The 14,270-nt window shown below is 38.4% G+C and overlaps 1 protein-coding gene across 2 annotated transcripts in view; it reads right to left on the bottom strand.

Annotated features, from left to right (window-relative positions):
• Positions 1–14,270, bottom strand: part of MON2 (MON2 homolog, regulator of endosome-to-Golgi trafficking) — a 126,210-nt gene that overhangs the window by 78,944 nt on the left and 32,996 nt on the right. For both annotated transcript variants that reach the window (XM_049782729.1, XM_049782730.1), the window contains exons 4-6: positions 13,368–13,499; positions 6,244–6,373; positions 1,037–1,134 (exon numbers count right to left, since the gene is read on the bottom strand). In XM_049782729.1, the coding sequence (XP_049638686.1) occupies positions 1,037–1,134; positions 6,244–6,373; positions 13,368–13,499 (360 nt within the window). The remainder of the gene's footprint in view (positions 1–1,036; positions 1,135–6,243; positions 6,374–13,367; positions 13,500–14,270) is intronic.

The following is a 14,270-nucleotide window of genomic DNA, read 5'->3' as shown; positions in this document are numbered from 1 at the left end:
AAATTTACAGCACAGATGAATTGTGTTAAAAGAAATATTCATAGCAAATAATATAAAAATATTTTATAAAAACAAATATTACACGATATCAAATTATATTAATTAATTCAGAAGTTTCTTGCTTCAGCTTTTCTTTTTTTTTTTTTTGGGGGGGGGTTGTTTTTTTGGGTCACACCCAGCATCGCTCAGGGCTTACTCCTGGCTCTATGCTCAGAAATCGCTCCTGGCAGGCTTGGGGGACCACATGGGAAGCCGGGATTTGAACCGATGACCTTCTGCATGAAAGGCAAACGCCTTACCCTCCATGCTATCTCTCCGGCCCCGTTTCAGCTTTTCTCAGTAAATGAATTCTTGTGTATGTCTTGTTATCCTTAATATACCTATTTTCTAGATTTTCTAGTTCTATTATTTTTTTTGGTTTTCTTTTTTTTTTTTTTTTTTTTTGGATTTTGGTTTTTGGGTTACACTCATCCACGCTCAGGGGTTACTTTTGGCTCTGCACTCACAAGTCACTCCTGGAAGGCAGAGGGGACCATATGGGATGCTGGGATCCATCTGTCCTGGATCTGCTGCATGCAAAGGCTAATACCCTACCACTGTGCTATCTTTCCAGCCTCCCTAGTTCTACATTTAACTCATTTTATTTCTTTAAAGCAAAGGATGACATTTTATCAGATTAATTCACTATATTCTCTAATATTTTAGATCTTTTAAAAATACTACTTTAGGGGCGAGGCAAAAAATACTAATTTTAAGGGGCCAGAGAGATAGCACAGTAGTAGGGCATTTGCCTTGCATGCGACTGATCCTGAACAGACTCGATTCGATTCCCAGCATCCCATCTGGTCCCCTGAGGCTGCCAGAAGTCATTTCTGAGCACAGTGCCAGGAGTAAACCCCGAGTGTGGCTGGGTGTGACCCAAACCCCCCTCAAAAAAAAAACACTTTAAAAATATTTTAAATAGACACATTAAAGACAATTCCAAAACCAAAATTCAAAACAGTATCGATAAAAATTAGCTTATTGACAGAAATACCTGAAAAAGCATATAAGCATCTTTAGCACAAGGTTTTAGAGTACTGACAGATCTTCTGTTACTATTTCCTTGGACCAGTGTTGGCTGTTCTACAATATCTGCAATCAAAATAAGATAGATTTAAGATTTCATAATAACCTCATATGTACTATTTAAAAGATAAACAATAAAGTTGGTGTTATTATAAAAATCAAAATAAAATGTTATAAAATTAGTAACTGAAGAAAATAAACCAACTGTATTATGAACAACCTTGCAACCATGATGTTTAAATAAATTTTAAAAACAGCCCAAGAAACAAACTGCTATATTTAATATATCTATTTATAGAATTGTAAACTTTAGTTATAAGTGTCCCACTATATCACCAAAATTTAAAAAATTTGAAATCTATTTTATACAAATAACCAAAGAAATATTCATTCTACTATCTTATCATTTTAATTAACTTGGTCTATATATTTCATTTTCCTATTTTTTGTCCCTTTATTTCATAGATTAAAATTTACATGATCTTCGATTGTGCCTTTAAACATCAAACAAATATAAAATTCACCACACAGTATATTCCTCTACCATTTCACAACCCTCAAGGGAATATGATAATTGATCTGCCAGTTACTATATTCTAGGCATTCATTACCTAAGAGTCAACAATAGTGGTTCCTAGCTCAGCATTTTAAGAAATATTAATACAGTGATTCTCTGTAAATATACCAGCTGTTTTAAATAAATGTTGAAGTAATGACTACTTTTAAAGAAAGTGATCTGATGTATATTAAATGGCACAGAAGAAGGCAGCAGTAGCAGCCGCAGCGTGGAGGACCTTGAATAGCTCATCCTCAAGAGATACCAAGTGTGAAACACCCCCAAACCTGAATCCAGCAGCAAGGCATCAGCTACTGAAGACAAAACAGTGGTCCGTCTTAAGATAAAAAAAATCAAGCTCCTAGGGAGATTGTTGGAGAAAATATGGCAGCAGTGGACCTTAAGAAAAAGTAGCAGAGGGGCCGGCAAGGTGGCACTAGAGGTAAGGTGTCTGCCTTGCAAGCGCTAGCCAAGAAAGGACCGCCGTTCGATCCCCCGGCGTCCCATATGGTCCCCCCAAGCCAGGGGCAATTTCTGAGCACTTAGTCAGGAGTAACCTCTGAGCATCAAACGGGTGTGGCCTGAAAAAACAAAAAAAGAAAAAAAAAAAAAGAAAGAGAAAAAGTAGCAGTGCTGTAAGAGGCTACCAGTGGTGTTGCTGGAGTCAGAAGTCTGGCAGTGAGTGGCTCTCTGACTTGTTCCTGGGCAGGGCTAAGAGCTGTGAAGCTCGTGCAGTCCCATCTACATGGACAAGCTTGTGGGACATGGACATTAGCACCAAAGAAATGCAGGACAGGCAGGCTAAGCAAGTCTGAAGGGCCATAAGGACAGCAGTAGAACAGCTGTGAGATGGCGGGCTATGAGACAGCCAGCAGTGGCCTTGAGGCTGGGAAGCTGCTCTGCTTGCAGGCATCCTTTCACTAGCTCCCCTACCCTGGTAATTGAGGTATAGGGCCTCAGGTTAAGCCTCCATTTTGAACTAAGATTCCTGCACCCAGAGAAAAGCATGGTGTTGAGACAGGCAAGACCAGAAACCAGCAGCCTCGGTGACCATGAGTAGGTTTTTGGTCATTCTGAACTCAGGCTAGTGCACCGTGAGAGTGTGGCTCGTTGCTCCACTTTGTTCTGTGGACAAACATTTCTTCTAGTCAAGGAGACTCACCACAACACACATAAAAAAAAAACAACAAAAACCACCACCACACTGCAAAAGTCACAATGAGAAGTCATTACAGAACTCCATCATGCTTAGTGAATAAAGATAGTAGAGCTGAGGACCCAACTAACATCTACCATCTATATAGCCTCTCCCATAGGACTTTAGAGAGGAAATGTGGCAGATGTTCAAAGAACTCAAAGAAACCAAGGAATGAACAGCCAATAAGACAAGAGGATATAAGAAAACTTCAAGCAGAAATAAAAGGACTGAAAAACTTGGGAGGAGAAATGAAAACTCACTGGAAGTGCAGTTCCTCATTGGAAGGAAGGCCTCATCAGCAGAGGAACAGCTTCTGAGGACAGAAGCAGTGAGCTGGGGGATGAGATGCATAACAACTCCATACAACAGAAGAGGCTGGAAAAGAGCCTTAAAATTAAAGACTAGAAGAAGGGAAAAATCTTCAAAATAAGTGAACAAATGACAACAGACCTTTGGGATAAATTCAACAGAAACAACAGAAAGACAAGAAGAAAACCCCTATAAAGAAGCAACCATTAAAGAGCATTGCTGAGAAGTTCCAGAGACTAAGAGTATATGTACCCATATCTTGGACTCCTAAAGAAGAGTAAAAGCTAAAAGAGACCCAAATAAAAACACTCCAAGGCACATATAATCACAATGATAAAAACCACTAATGGAGATAGAATGCTCAAAGCAGCAAATCGTATTAACTATTTTCTCTGACCACAATGCTCTGAAAATAGAAGTAAATTACAAACAGAAATAGAGAAATAACTCTTTAACACCTGGAAGTTAGACAGCTCACTACAGAACAACTAGTGGGTTAGACATGAAATCAAAGAGGAATTCAAAAGATTCCTGGAAACAAATGAGAACAAAAACATGAATCAGCAGAATTTTGGGGACACAGCAAAAGCTGTATTAAGAAAAATTTATAGGGCCCGGAGAGATAGCACAGCGGCGTTTGCCTTGCAAGCAGCCGATCCAAGACCAAAGGTGGTTGGTTCGAATCCCGGTGTCCCATATGGTCCCCCATGCCTGCCAGGAGCTATTTCTGAGCAGACAGCCAGGAGTAACCCCTGAGCAACGCCGGGTGTGACCCAAAAACCAAAAAAAAAAAAAAAAAAAAAAGAAAAATTTATAGCTTTGCAAGATCCGGAAGAAAGAAAAACCCTACATAAATAACTTAATAGCACAGCTTAAAAAATTGAAAAATGATTAATAAAATGAGCTGAAAATAGGCAGGCAAAAGAAAAAAAATTAAGTTAGAGCTGAAGTCAATAAACTAGAAATCCCAAAAACAATCAAAAAGACCAATGAGGGGCCGGAGCAGTGGTGTAAGCCATAGGGTGTTTGCTTTGCTTGTGCTGACCTAGGACGAACCATGGTTGGATCCCCCGGCATCCCAGATGGTCCCCCAAGCCATGAGCAATTTCTGAGTGCATAGCCAGGAGTAACCCCTGAGTGTCACTGGGTATGGCCCAAAAATCAAAAAAATAAATAAAAAATAAGACGAATGAAAGCAAAACTTGGTTCTTTGAAAAATAAAAAAGATTGATCTTGGGAGCCAGAGAGATAGCATGGAGGTAAGGCATTTGCCTTTCATGCAGAAGGTCATTGGTTCGAATCCCGGCATCCCATGTGATCCCCCGAGCCTGCCAGGAGCGATTTCTGAGCGTGGAGCCAGGAGTAATCCCTGAGCGCTGCTGGGTGTGAGCCAAAACCAAAAAAAGAAAATAAAAGATTGATCAATCATTAGCAAGACACACAAAAAAAGGGAGAGAAACTTAATAAACTGAATCAGAAATTAAAAGGTTGATGTCACTACAGATGTACACAAATTCAAAGAGTCATCAGAGATTACTTTGAGAATCTTTATTGCACATAAAAACTGGGAAGAAATGGATAAATTATTAGATTCCTAATTCAACTCCAAGGTTGCACCAGTATGAACTGGAATACCTAAACAGACCTATCATGATTGAGGAATTTCAAATGGTAATCAAAAAGTCTCCCAAAAACAAAAGCCCAGGCCAAGATGAATTAACTAGTGAATTCCTTCAAACTTTTAAAGAGGACCTACTGCCAATCTTTTCCTGGCTCTTCCAAGAAACTGAAGAAACGGAAACACTTCTAAATAGTTTCTATGAAGCTAACATCACCATGATATCAAAAGCAGAGAGACACCACCAAAAAAAAAAAAAAGAGAGAGAGAGAGAGAGAATTACAGTCCAATTTCCTTGATGAAAACTGATGCAAAGATCCTCAACAAAATACTAGCAAACAGAATCCAACAATTCATCAAGAAGCTCATATATCATAACCCAGTAGGATTCATGCTGCTCTATGCAAAAAAATGCAATTTAATCAATATAATATACAATATCAATAAAAGGAAAAAGAAAAACCATATGATCATAGCAATAGATGTAGAGAAAGCATTTGACGAGGTCCAGCACCCACTCATGATAAAAACTCTTAACAAGATGGGAACTGAAGGAACATTTCTCAATATAGTCATAACCAATTACCACAAGCTCACAGCAAACATTATGTCCAATGAAGAAAAACTAAGAGTTTTTCCTCTAAGATCTGGCACAAGACAAGGTTCCTCCATTCTGTCTTCCCACTTCTGGGAAGTACTTGTCATAACAATTAGACAAGAAAAAGATATCAAAGGCATCCAGAAAGATGTTTGCAGATGACAATTATACCATATTTAGAAAATTGGACTCACACCTAGCTGTGCTCGGAAGTTGCTCCCAGTTCTCAGAAATCACCCCTGGCAAGCTCAGGGGACCATATGTGATGCCAGGATTCGAACCACCATCTGTCCTGGATCGCCTGCTTGCAAGGCAAACACCCTACCACTATGTATGCCATCTCTCCGGCCCCACAAGGATCACTTCTGGTGGTGCTCAGGGGACCATGTGAGATGCTGAGGATAGGACCAGGGTCAGTTACATGCAAAGCAAGTAAGTGTCTTACCCACTGTACTATTTCTCCAGCCTCACATGTAGCACTTTTGAAACTAATAAAGGAATTCATCAGGGCATAAAGATAGTATAGGAGTGGATGTGCTTGCCTTGCATGCTGATAACCCTGGTTTGATTCCTGGCCCTACTAGGGGTGGTTTCCTGAGCATGGTTCCAGGTAGAAGTAAGCCCTGTGTACCACTGTGTGTACCCAGAAACAATGAAGATTTTTTTTAAATAGTAAAAAAAAAATTTTTTTGACTCTACAAAAAAGCTACTAGAAACAATAGATTTTTATAGCAAAGTGACAAGCTACAAAATTAATATAAACCCATGGCGTTTCTATATACAAATAAAGAAAGAGGAGAAAGAGATATTAAAAAAAAAATTTCACAGTTGTGTCTCAGAAAATCAAGGACCTTAGAATCAACCGCTGTCAAAGGGCACGACTTTTGCTACTTTACCTTTATGCCGCTCATCTTCAGCAACCATCCGCTCAAAAACAACAGTAACAACTTGTCGAACTGTGGCAGCAGCTGTATTATTGGTGATATTATCTTTTGTGAAATGTAGTCGAAAGCAAAGAACAATTGCCTAAAAGATAACTTTCATTTAGTATGAAATCAAAAAGAACATGCCTACTACTTTCACTTATTTAATCTGATGTGACCTAAATTTAAACAATTTATTCTGCTGTGCACAGAATATAAAAGCCTCACCTTCTAATACATTAAAAGTAGTAAAATATCTGAATTTTTAAAGAACTCAAACTCACTAAATATACAGATACAGGTGAGATATTGCAGCAGGTAATGCACACGCCTTGCATGTGGGCCAACCTGGTTTGGATCACCAGCACTCCATAATGTGCCTTGCGCCCTGCCTGAAGTGATCCCTGAGAACAGTCAGGAGTAAGCCCTTACCACAGTTGAGTGTTAACAAAAACAAACAAATAAATAAATAAATAATTTTTCAATGAATAAATCTACTATAGTCACCGAAAATTAGCTAAGGAAACCTGACAAATATTTATAATTTAGTTATTTTAACATGGATATTAAAATACTTACTATTTAAAATTTAATATTAAATTTTATTAAATTAAATTATAGCTAAATTTAATTTAAATTTAATATTAAAAATACTTAATATGAATATAGTTCTGTGTTGTGCTTTTATTGCCTCGGAAAGATTTACTTTGTAAATAGTAAATATACAAAACTAAAATACTATAGTATCTGGTGTGGGGGGAACTACATAAACTTGCTAAGTGTATAGCAGGATAAAATAAAAAATTTTTGTAAAAATAATCATTCAAGGGGCCGGGCGGTGGCGCTAGAGGTAAGGTGCCTGCCTTGCCTGAGCTAGCCTTGGATGGACCGCGGTTCGATCCCCTGGCGTCCCATATGGTCCCCCAAGCCAGGAGCGACTTCTGAGCGCATAGCCAGGAGTAACCCCTGAGCGTCACCGGGTGTGGCCCAAAAACCAAAAAAAAAAAATAATAATCATTCAACTCTCCTTTATATAAACTCCATTTTATTATGGTATAATTTATATACTTTTTGGTAGGGGAGTCTGGGCCACACCCAGCTACGTCAAGAGACTGCCATGGATCAAATCTGGGTCACTCACCTATAGTCCTTCCAGTCCTGAACTCTATACAAATAAATATATATATATATATATATATATATATAAATATAATTTGATGAGTTCTGATAAAGTTATCCATGAAACTAATTTTATAATCAAGAATATGACATTTCCATTATCAACATGTCCTGGTACTCCACCTATGGTTAATATGTAAATTCCAACACTTTTTTAGTTCAGTTGATTGACTGGTCTGCTTTTGAAGCCATTCAGGCTTTGAATGCCATTATGTGGTGCTGAAGCAAGAACACTACCCATTACACAATCTATCCACTGCTACATCCCACTCAGGAGGGGCACACACCAGAAAGTGTAGTGCTCTCCTGAAAAGGAATTATTTGCCAAATAGGCCCGCTTAGAGCAGTCAAAATCACTTGACCCTTTGCGTGGATTGTTTGGCCATAATTCCAAAAGTGGCTGTAACTATCTCTCTCTTTATTTTTAACCAATATTAAAAATCAGGCCTTAGTAAATTCTTTCTAACAAAGGAGGAGAGTGCAGATCCCGCCAAAAGTCCCACTTAACAGCTCCCTGTAATTTTTGCTACTTTGGCGCCAAGATCAGGTTTTTCCCAAAACTTAGCTCATAATAAAGCAATTTTCAGTTTTCCCCTGTTTACTCAAAACAAGGTAATTTTCAGTTTTCCCCCAAAACTCTAAAACATTTCTCTCTCTTCCCACTTCCCTGAAAATTACCTGTTTCCCTTCTGCTTACCCAAAACAAAGCAAACCCAACAGAAACTGCCTTTTCACCTTCAGTATCGGTTCTTTAATATGCTAATTTTAGCCAGGGTCCTCCATTCTTTTCCCATTTTCTTTGATGTCAAGAATTTGCACCCTGCTTTCCAAGCATCAACCTTTTAAAAGCAGCCAGCTCAAAAAATAAATTTGTCTTCGTCTTTTCAGACGTAAGTCCCCATACATTCTGTGTGGTCTCATTTCATTTCTACAATATTGTTCCGTCATTCGCCATTCCGTGTACCCACTCTCTCCCCATGGAAGTTTTTCCCGAACTCTACGAAGGATCTGTTTGCAGGTGCTGAAGACTGCAACAGAATTGGCTCACAGCAATCCGCCCCTTAAAATATATCTGTAGCTATATATTGAAACTATGACTTTGCTGAATTTGTTCAATTTTTATGTCTTTGTCTCAATTTTTAGTTCACACAATTATTTTATGTGTCCTTTTATACTTAATTGTAGAACAAAATTATTCTTTTGAGTAATTTCATCCTTGAGTAATTCCCTTCAGGAGAGAGCGTATCGGGGTTAAGGCACTCACCAGGTTACTCTGGGATAAATAAATATCTACAAGTAAAATAGATAAAACTGCTAATATTCTGATATTGTTTTAATTTTACAATCCATCAATAGTATACCTTCAGAATTATTCTACATCCTCAAAAACTGCTCTAAATATGCTTAATCTTCTTAATTCTTAGTTATTCAGCTATGTAATGACATCACTGTAGGTTTTTTTTACATCACTGTACTTCTAATTTGCCTTTTGGGGGGGGGTGTTTCGGTTACACCCAGCAGCGCTCAGAGGTCACTCCTGGCTCTATGCTCAGAAACTGCTCCTGGCAGGCTTGTGGGACCATCTGGGATGCTGGGATTTGAACCACCGTCCTTCTGCATGCAAGGCAAACACCCTACCTACATACTATCTCTCCGGCCCCTAATTTGCTTTTTGATAGTTAATTATGCTCAGTCAGTTGATTTACTTACTAGACATTTAAATATCTATTTTATGAATTATCTGCTGAGCCCACTTGTCCATTTCTTCTGAGTAGTTTGCTTTTTAAATCATTGGAAGAGCTTTTATAAATTCTAGAGAAAAATCTTTTATTATTTCTGAATATTCTCGCCCCACACCCCTTCTTGGCTTTCTTATTTTTCTGTCCTGAAATTTTTTGTCTACTTCCTGGTCACAAAGACTTTCTTTGTGTTCTTCTAGAAGTGTTTTAATTTAAAATTGTAACATCCCAAGACCACTCTTTTTATTTATTTATTTTTGGTTTTTGGGCCACACACCCATTGATGCTCAGAAGTTACTCTTGGCTATGCACTCAGAAATCACTCCTGGCTTGGGGGGACCATATGGGACGCCGAGGGATGGAACCACGGTCCTAGCGCTTGCAAAGCAGGTGCCTTACCTCTAGAGCCACCACTCTGGCCCCCCTAAGACCATTCTTGGAGAAAAACATAGTGGTAATATAATTCTATGTTACAATAAAAAGTTAAAGTTAAACTTTTGTAACTATTATAGTTAATGCTATTTGTAAAAATACATATACTTGTGAAGTTCACATGACCAATATATATTTCTCATAAATAACTTATCTTCATATGAAGTTACCAGCTCTCAGCTCCCAAAGGCTTTGGAATTTCATAAGTGTTGAGTATTAAAGATGTCTCTTGTTATGTTACTAAAGTGACTCTTTGGATACCACCTAAGGACAGGAGATGGTTGCCAAGGTAACCAGCCTTATGATTAGAGTCTTATTCCCAGTCCCTTGGGGAGGGATGAGTGATTCAAAGCTGGATTCAATTACCAATAGCTAATGAGATCATCACTTCTGCCTGAATAATGAAGCCTATCTACAACAAGAGTAGCCTTCAGAGGGGCCAGTGTGATAATGCAACAGGTTGGGCACTTGCCTGGTACACAATAGATCCAGGTTTGATTCCTAGCATCACATATGGGTCACCTAGGGCCAGGAGTGATTCCTGAATACAGTGCCTTAGAACAAACCCTAAAAACTGCTGAACAAAGACTCAAAACAAAAATAAAGCAAACAAGAAAAATAAACAACAACAAAAATAAACAGGAGCCTTCAGAGAGTCTGGGTTGGTGACCATGTGAAATGATTTTGGAAGAATGGCATGCTCAGAGTGGACAGAAAAACTCAGCCTATTTCTTGGTTGCCTTGCCCAATGCATCTTTTCCATCTTTCTATTTCTAAATTATATTTGTTTGTTGGTTTGGTTTGGTTCTGAGGTTATACCTAGCAGTGCTCAAGGTTTCAACCTGGCTCTGCATCCAGGGATCACTCTTGGCAGTGCTCAGGGATCCAACTATGGTTCTAGGGATCAAATCCAAGTTGGCTACATGTAAAAGTACTTTATCTGCTATACTACCTCTCTATCCTCTGAGTTATATTTATAATGTATCAGTGACCTAGCGAATAAATGAATTCCCCTAGTTCTGTCAGCCACACTACAAACTAACAGAATCAAGAAGGGAATCTCTGAGCTTAGCTGGTTTTTGAACAGTGCAGATAAACTTGTGGCTGGCATGTAAAGTGAAGGACAGTCTTGAGAGACAGAATTTGTTACCTGAAGTATCTGATGGTGCCTCCAAGTCAGCAGTATCAGAACTCAGCTAAACTGAGTTGAATTCTCAAACATACTGCTAGCAATGATGAATTGTTCATTGGTGTAGAAAAGTCTATCAAACCCTTTTGGAAATTGGTGTCAGTGACACCTGCATACCCCTGAATCCACTATTGCTCTCCATATTTCAACATGAAGAATAGGCATGCTATAATGTAGAAACTTTCTTATTTCTCATTTTATACTTTTATACTTTATTTTCATCCCCAAATCCTGGATTTCCAAAATACCCAAAATACTAAAATGAGTACAATAAACAACTCTTGGGACTGGACACCAGGAGCTAAGGTGCTTGCCTTGTACATAGCCTACCCGAGTTTGATCCTGGCACCCTACATGGTCCCTCAAACCCACCAGGAGTGACCCCTCAGTGCAAAGCCAGGGAGTATGCCCTGAACACTGCCAGGTATGGCAGAAAACCAAAAATAAATAGGTAAATAATCAACTCATTTCTTTACTAGATCAAATGCATAAGCATTCATAAAATTCTGAACATATGTACTCAAAATAATTTTATATCAAAATTTTATAGCTAGAAAACCAAAATAAACTATATACAACAAAGCACAAAGATACATAAAGTACCTTTATGTATAAAAATATATTAAAAATTTTATAAAGATGTACAGGCTTAACAAAATAAGCTACTGGCAATTAAACAAAATTTCATTATGACCTAAGAACATCACATCTTCTTTATAGGAAGGCCAGAAGAATATGCTCTCTAGTGACTCTACACAGAGCCTATTATAATGGTATACTTTTCTGCTTTATAAGCCATCCATCCTTAAAGACATGCAAATTATAACAGAACTACTACTGAGAGCCAACAATTCCCTAAACTATAAAGCACTCAGTAAAAACTGTTTTCTATATTACTCTCTATTTTTTGCTCTTTATAGATATACTATAAGAAAAACACTTTAACTAATGAAAGTATGGGGGGTAGGAAAGGGATACTGAGAGTGCTGAAGGGAAGAAAACTGAGTAGAGGGTGGGGTGCTAGAATAGTTCATGTGTGACACACTACTAGTAACAACAGTTTGTAAACCACCATGCCTAAAATAAAAATAAATAAATAAACAAATAAATAAAAGTAAATAAGGGGCTGGAGAGATAGCATGGAGGTAGGGCATTTGCCTTGCATGCAGGAGGGTGGTTCGAATCCTGGCATCCCATATGGCCCCCTGAGCGATTTCTGAGCGTAGAGCCAGAAGTAACCCCTGAGCACTGCCAGGTGTGACCCAAAAACAAAAAATAATAATAATAAAATAAAAAATAAAATAAGTAAATAAAATGATAGGGCTGGAGAGAGTACAGTGAGTGGACAGAGTGATTGCCTTGCATGTGGCTGACCTGTATTCAATCTCCAGCATCCTATGTTCCCAAGTACTGCCAAGAGTAATTCCTGAGTTCAGAGCCATGAGCAAGCCCTGAACATAGCCATGTGTGGTCCAAAAACAAAGTCAAAATAAACAAGTCCAGGGGCCGGTGAGGTGGCGCTAGAGGTAAGGTGTCTGCCTTGCAAGCGCTAGCCAAGGAAGGACCGCCGTTAGATCCCCCGTGGTCCCATATGGGGGAAATTGCTAGGGGCAATTTCTGAGCGCTTAGCCAGGAGTAACCCCTGAGCATCAAGTGGGTGTGACCCAAAAACAAAACGAAAAAAATCCAAAAAAAAAACAAACAAACAATAAATTATAAAATACTTGTTACCTGTTCTGAAGAGGGGAAAAGCAGAAAATATATGAAAATGGCTATCAGATCTACAGCCTCATCTAGTACAAATTCAATAAAGAGATTTTTTTTTTGCAACTATTTAAGAAATGAGTTTAAGTTATCTGATTATGTATCATAAATGGCCCCAAACAGCATATTGTTTGTGGGGGCGGGGAGAAAGAGACAGAGACAAAAAGACGCCTGGCAGACTGCAGTTTTAACTGAGTACAGAGACCAACCCAGGGCAGAGGAGTAAGTAAGGACAGAAGGCCTATCCTGAGCCAGTGCTATTCAGGTTTGCTTGATACATGCAAATCTCTGGGGTAAAAACAAGTTGTAAACAAATAAATACAAAGAAACCAGGGATGATCTTTGTTTTGGGTGGAATACTGGAACTTGAGCCCAGGTCTCCCACATGCGAACTATCTGCTCTAGCACTCTTAGCATCCCACCAGCATGTGAAATTATTTTTACAGAGAGGAAAAAAGAATTGCCATAGAGAATACCCAAGGCAGTTATAATTCTACATAATTCCAGAAAACTGACCTCAAGACAATATTTTCCCCCTCTGACTTTTCCACTATTCCATCATATTTTCTACGTTCCCCTTTTCCCACTTTCTATTAAAACCAAGATCTGTAAACCTTACCCAAAAAAGTTTACTTAACTAACCTGATTTCAATTTTAAAATGAGGGAAATGTACACCAGCAGTTTTTCATATGAAATGTCCATCACCACAAAAGGGAACAGCACCAGGCTTTTCTTCCAGCATTTTACTCATAGAGCATAACGAAGCTATTAAGACAATGGAGAGATTTCCTACCTTAGAGAGTGCCTCATCATGAACTACTGTGTTGGTTGTTAAAAGAACAAGAACTGTTTGAAGTAGCTTAAGTTCTTCAAGACTATTTTCCATTAGCTGCCAAAGCATGTTAATTATATTTCCAGCTGCAGTCTAAAAAAGATTATTTTACTATCATAAATAAATAATAGAAATAAAATCACATATATTAGGCACTCAAATAAGAAAATGCAAACATTGATTTACTTGAAATTTCTTGATTAAAATAATGAAATTCATATTTCTAGACCTATTCATACAAGTGAGCATTTCAACAAATTTTAGACTTAAAGTTTTTCCTCAAAAAAAAGATTTAAATTTCTTTCAGAGATCAGGGATGTGGCTCAGAATGGAACATATCTTGCATGGAGGAGGCTCTGAGTTCAATCCCAGGTATCACCCCCCCAAAAAAAAAGTAATAATCCATTTGAATATATGCAAAATAACACACAATTTGAAATACCAGTCAAAAGTTAGAGCTCATTTCTATAGACGATACCATTTAAATATTAATTAATATGGCTACACAAATTATGAGTCTACTATTACAAGGGAGGAGAAACAAAAACCATCGTGCTCTGGGGTGGAAAGATAGCATAGCAGTAAGGCATCTGCTTTGCACGCAGTTGTTCCAGGACGGATGGTAATTCAAATCTCGGCATCCCAAATGGTCCCCTGTGCCTGTCAGGAGCAATTTCCGAGTACAGAGCCAGGAGTAGTCCCTGAGTGCCACCAGGTGTGACCAAAAATAAAACAAAACAAAAAACAATCGTGCTCAAGGTATTGTTTCTGAAAATACTTGGAGGACCGTGAAAAGCTGGGAATGAAATCAAGGGTTCCCGGGTGCATAGCATGTGCTCCAATTCTTCCCATTCCCTTCTGTAA

The sequence above is a fragment of the Suncus etruscus genome, chromosome 11 (assembly GCF_024139225.1).
Source record: "Suncus etruscus isolate mSunEtr1 chromosome 11, mSunEtr1.pri.cur, whole genome shotgun sequence".
In the NCBI taxonomy this organism is placed as follows: domain Eukaryota; kingdom Metazoa; phylum Chordata; class Mammalia; order Eulipotyphla; family Soricidae; genus Suncus; species Suncus etruscus.
This window is presented reverse-complemented; position numbering and strand designations above follow the sequence as displayed.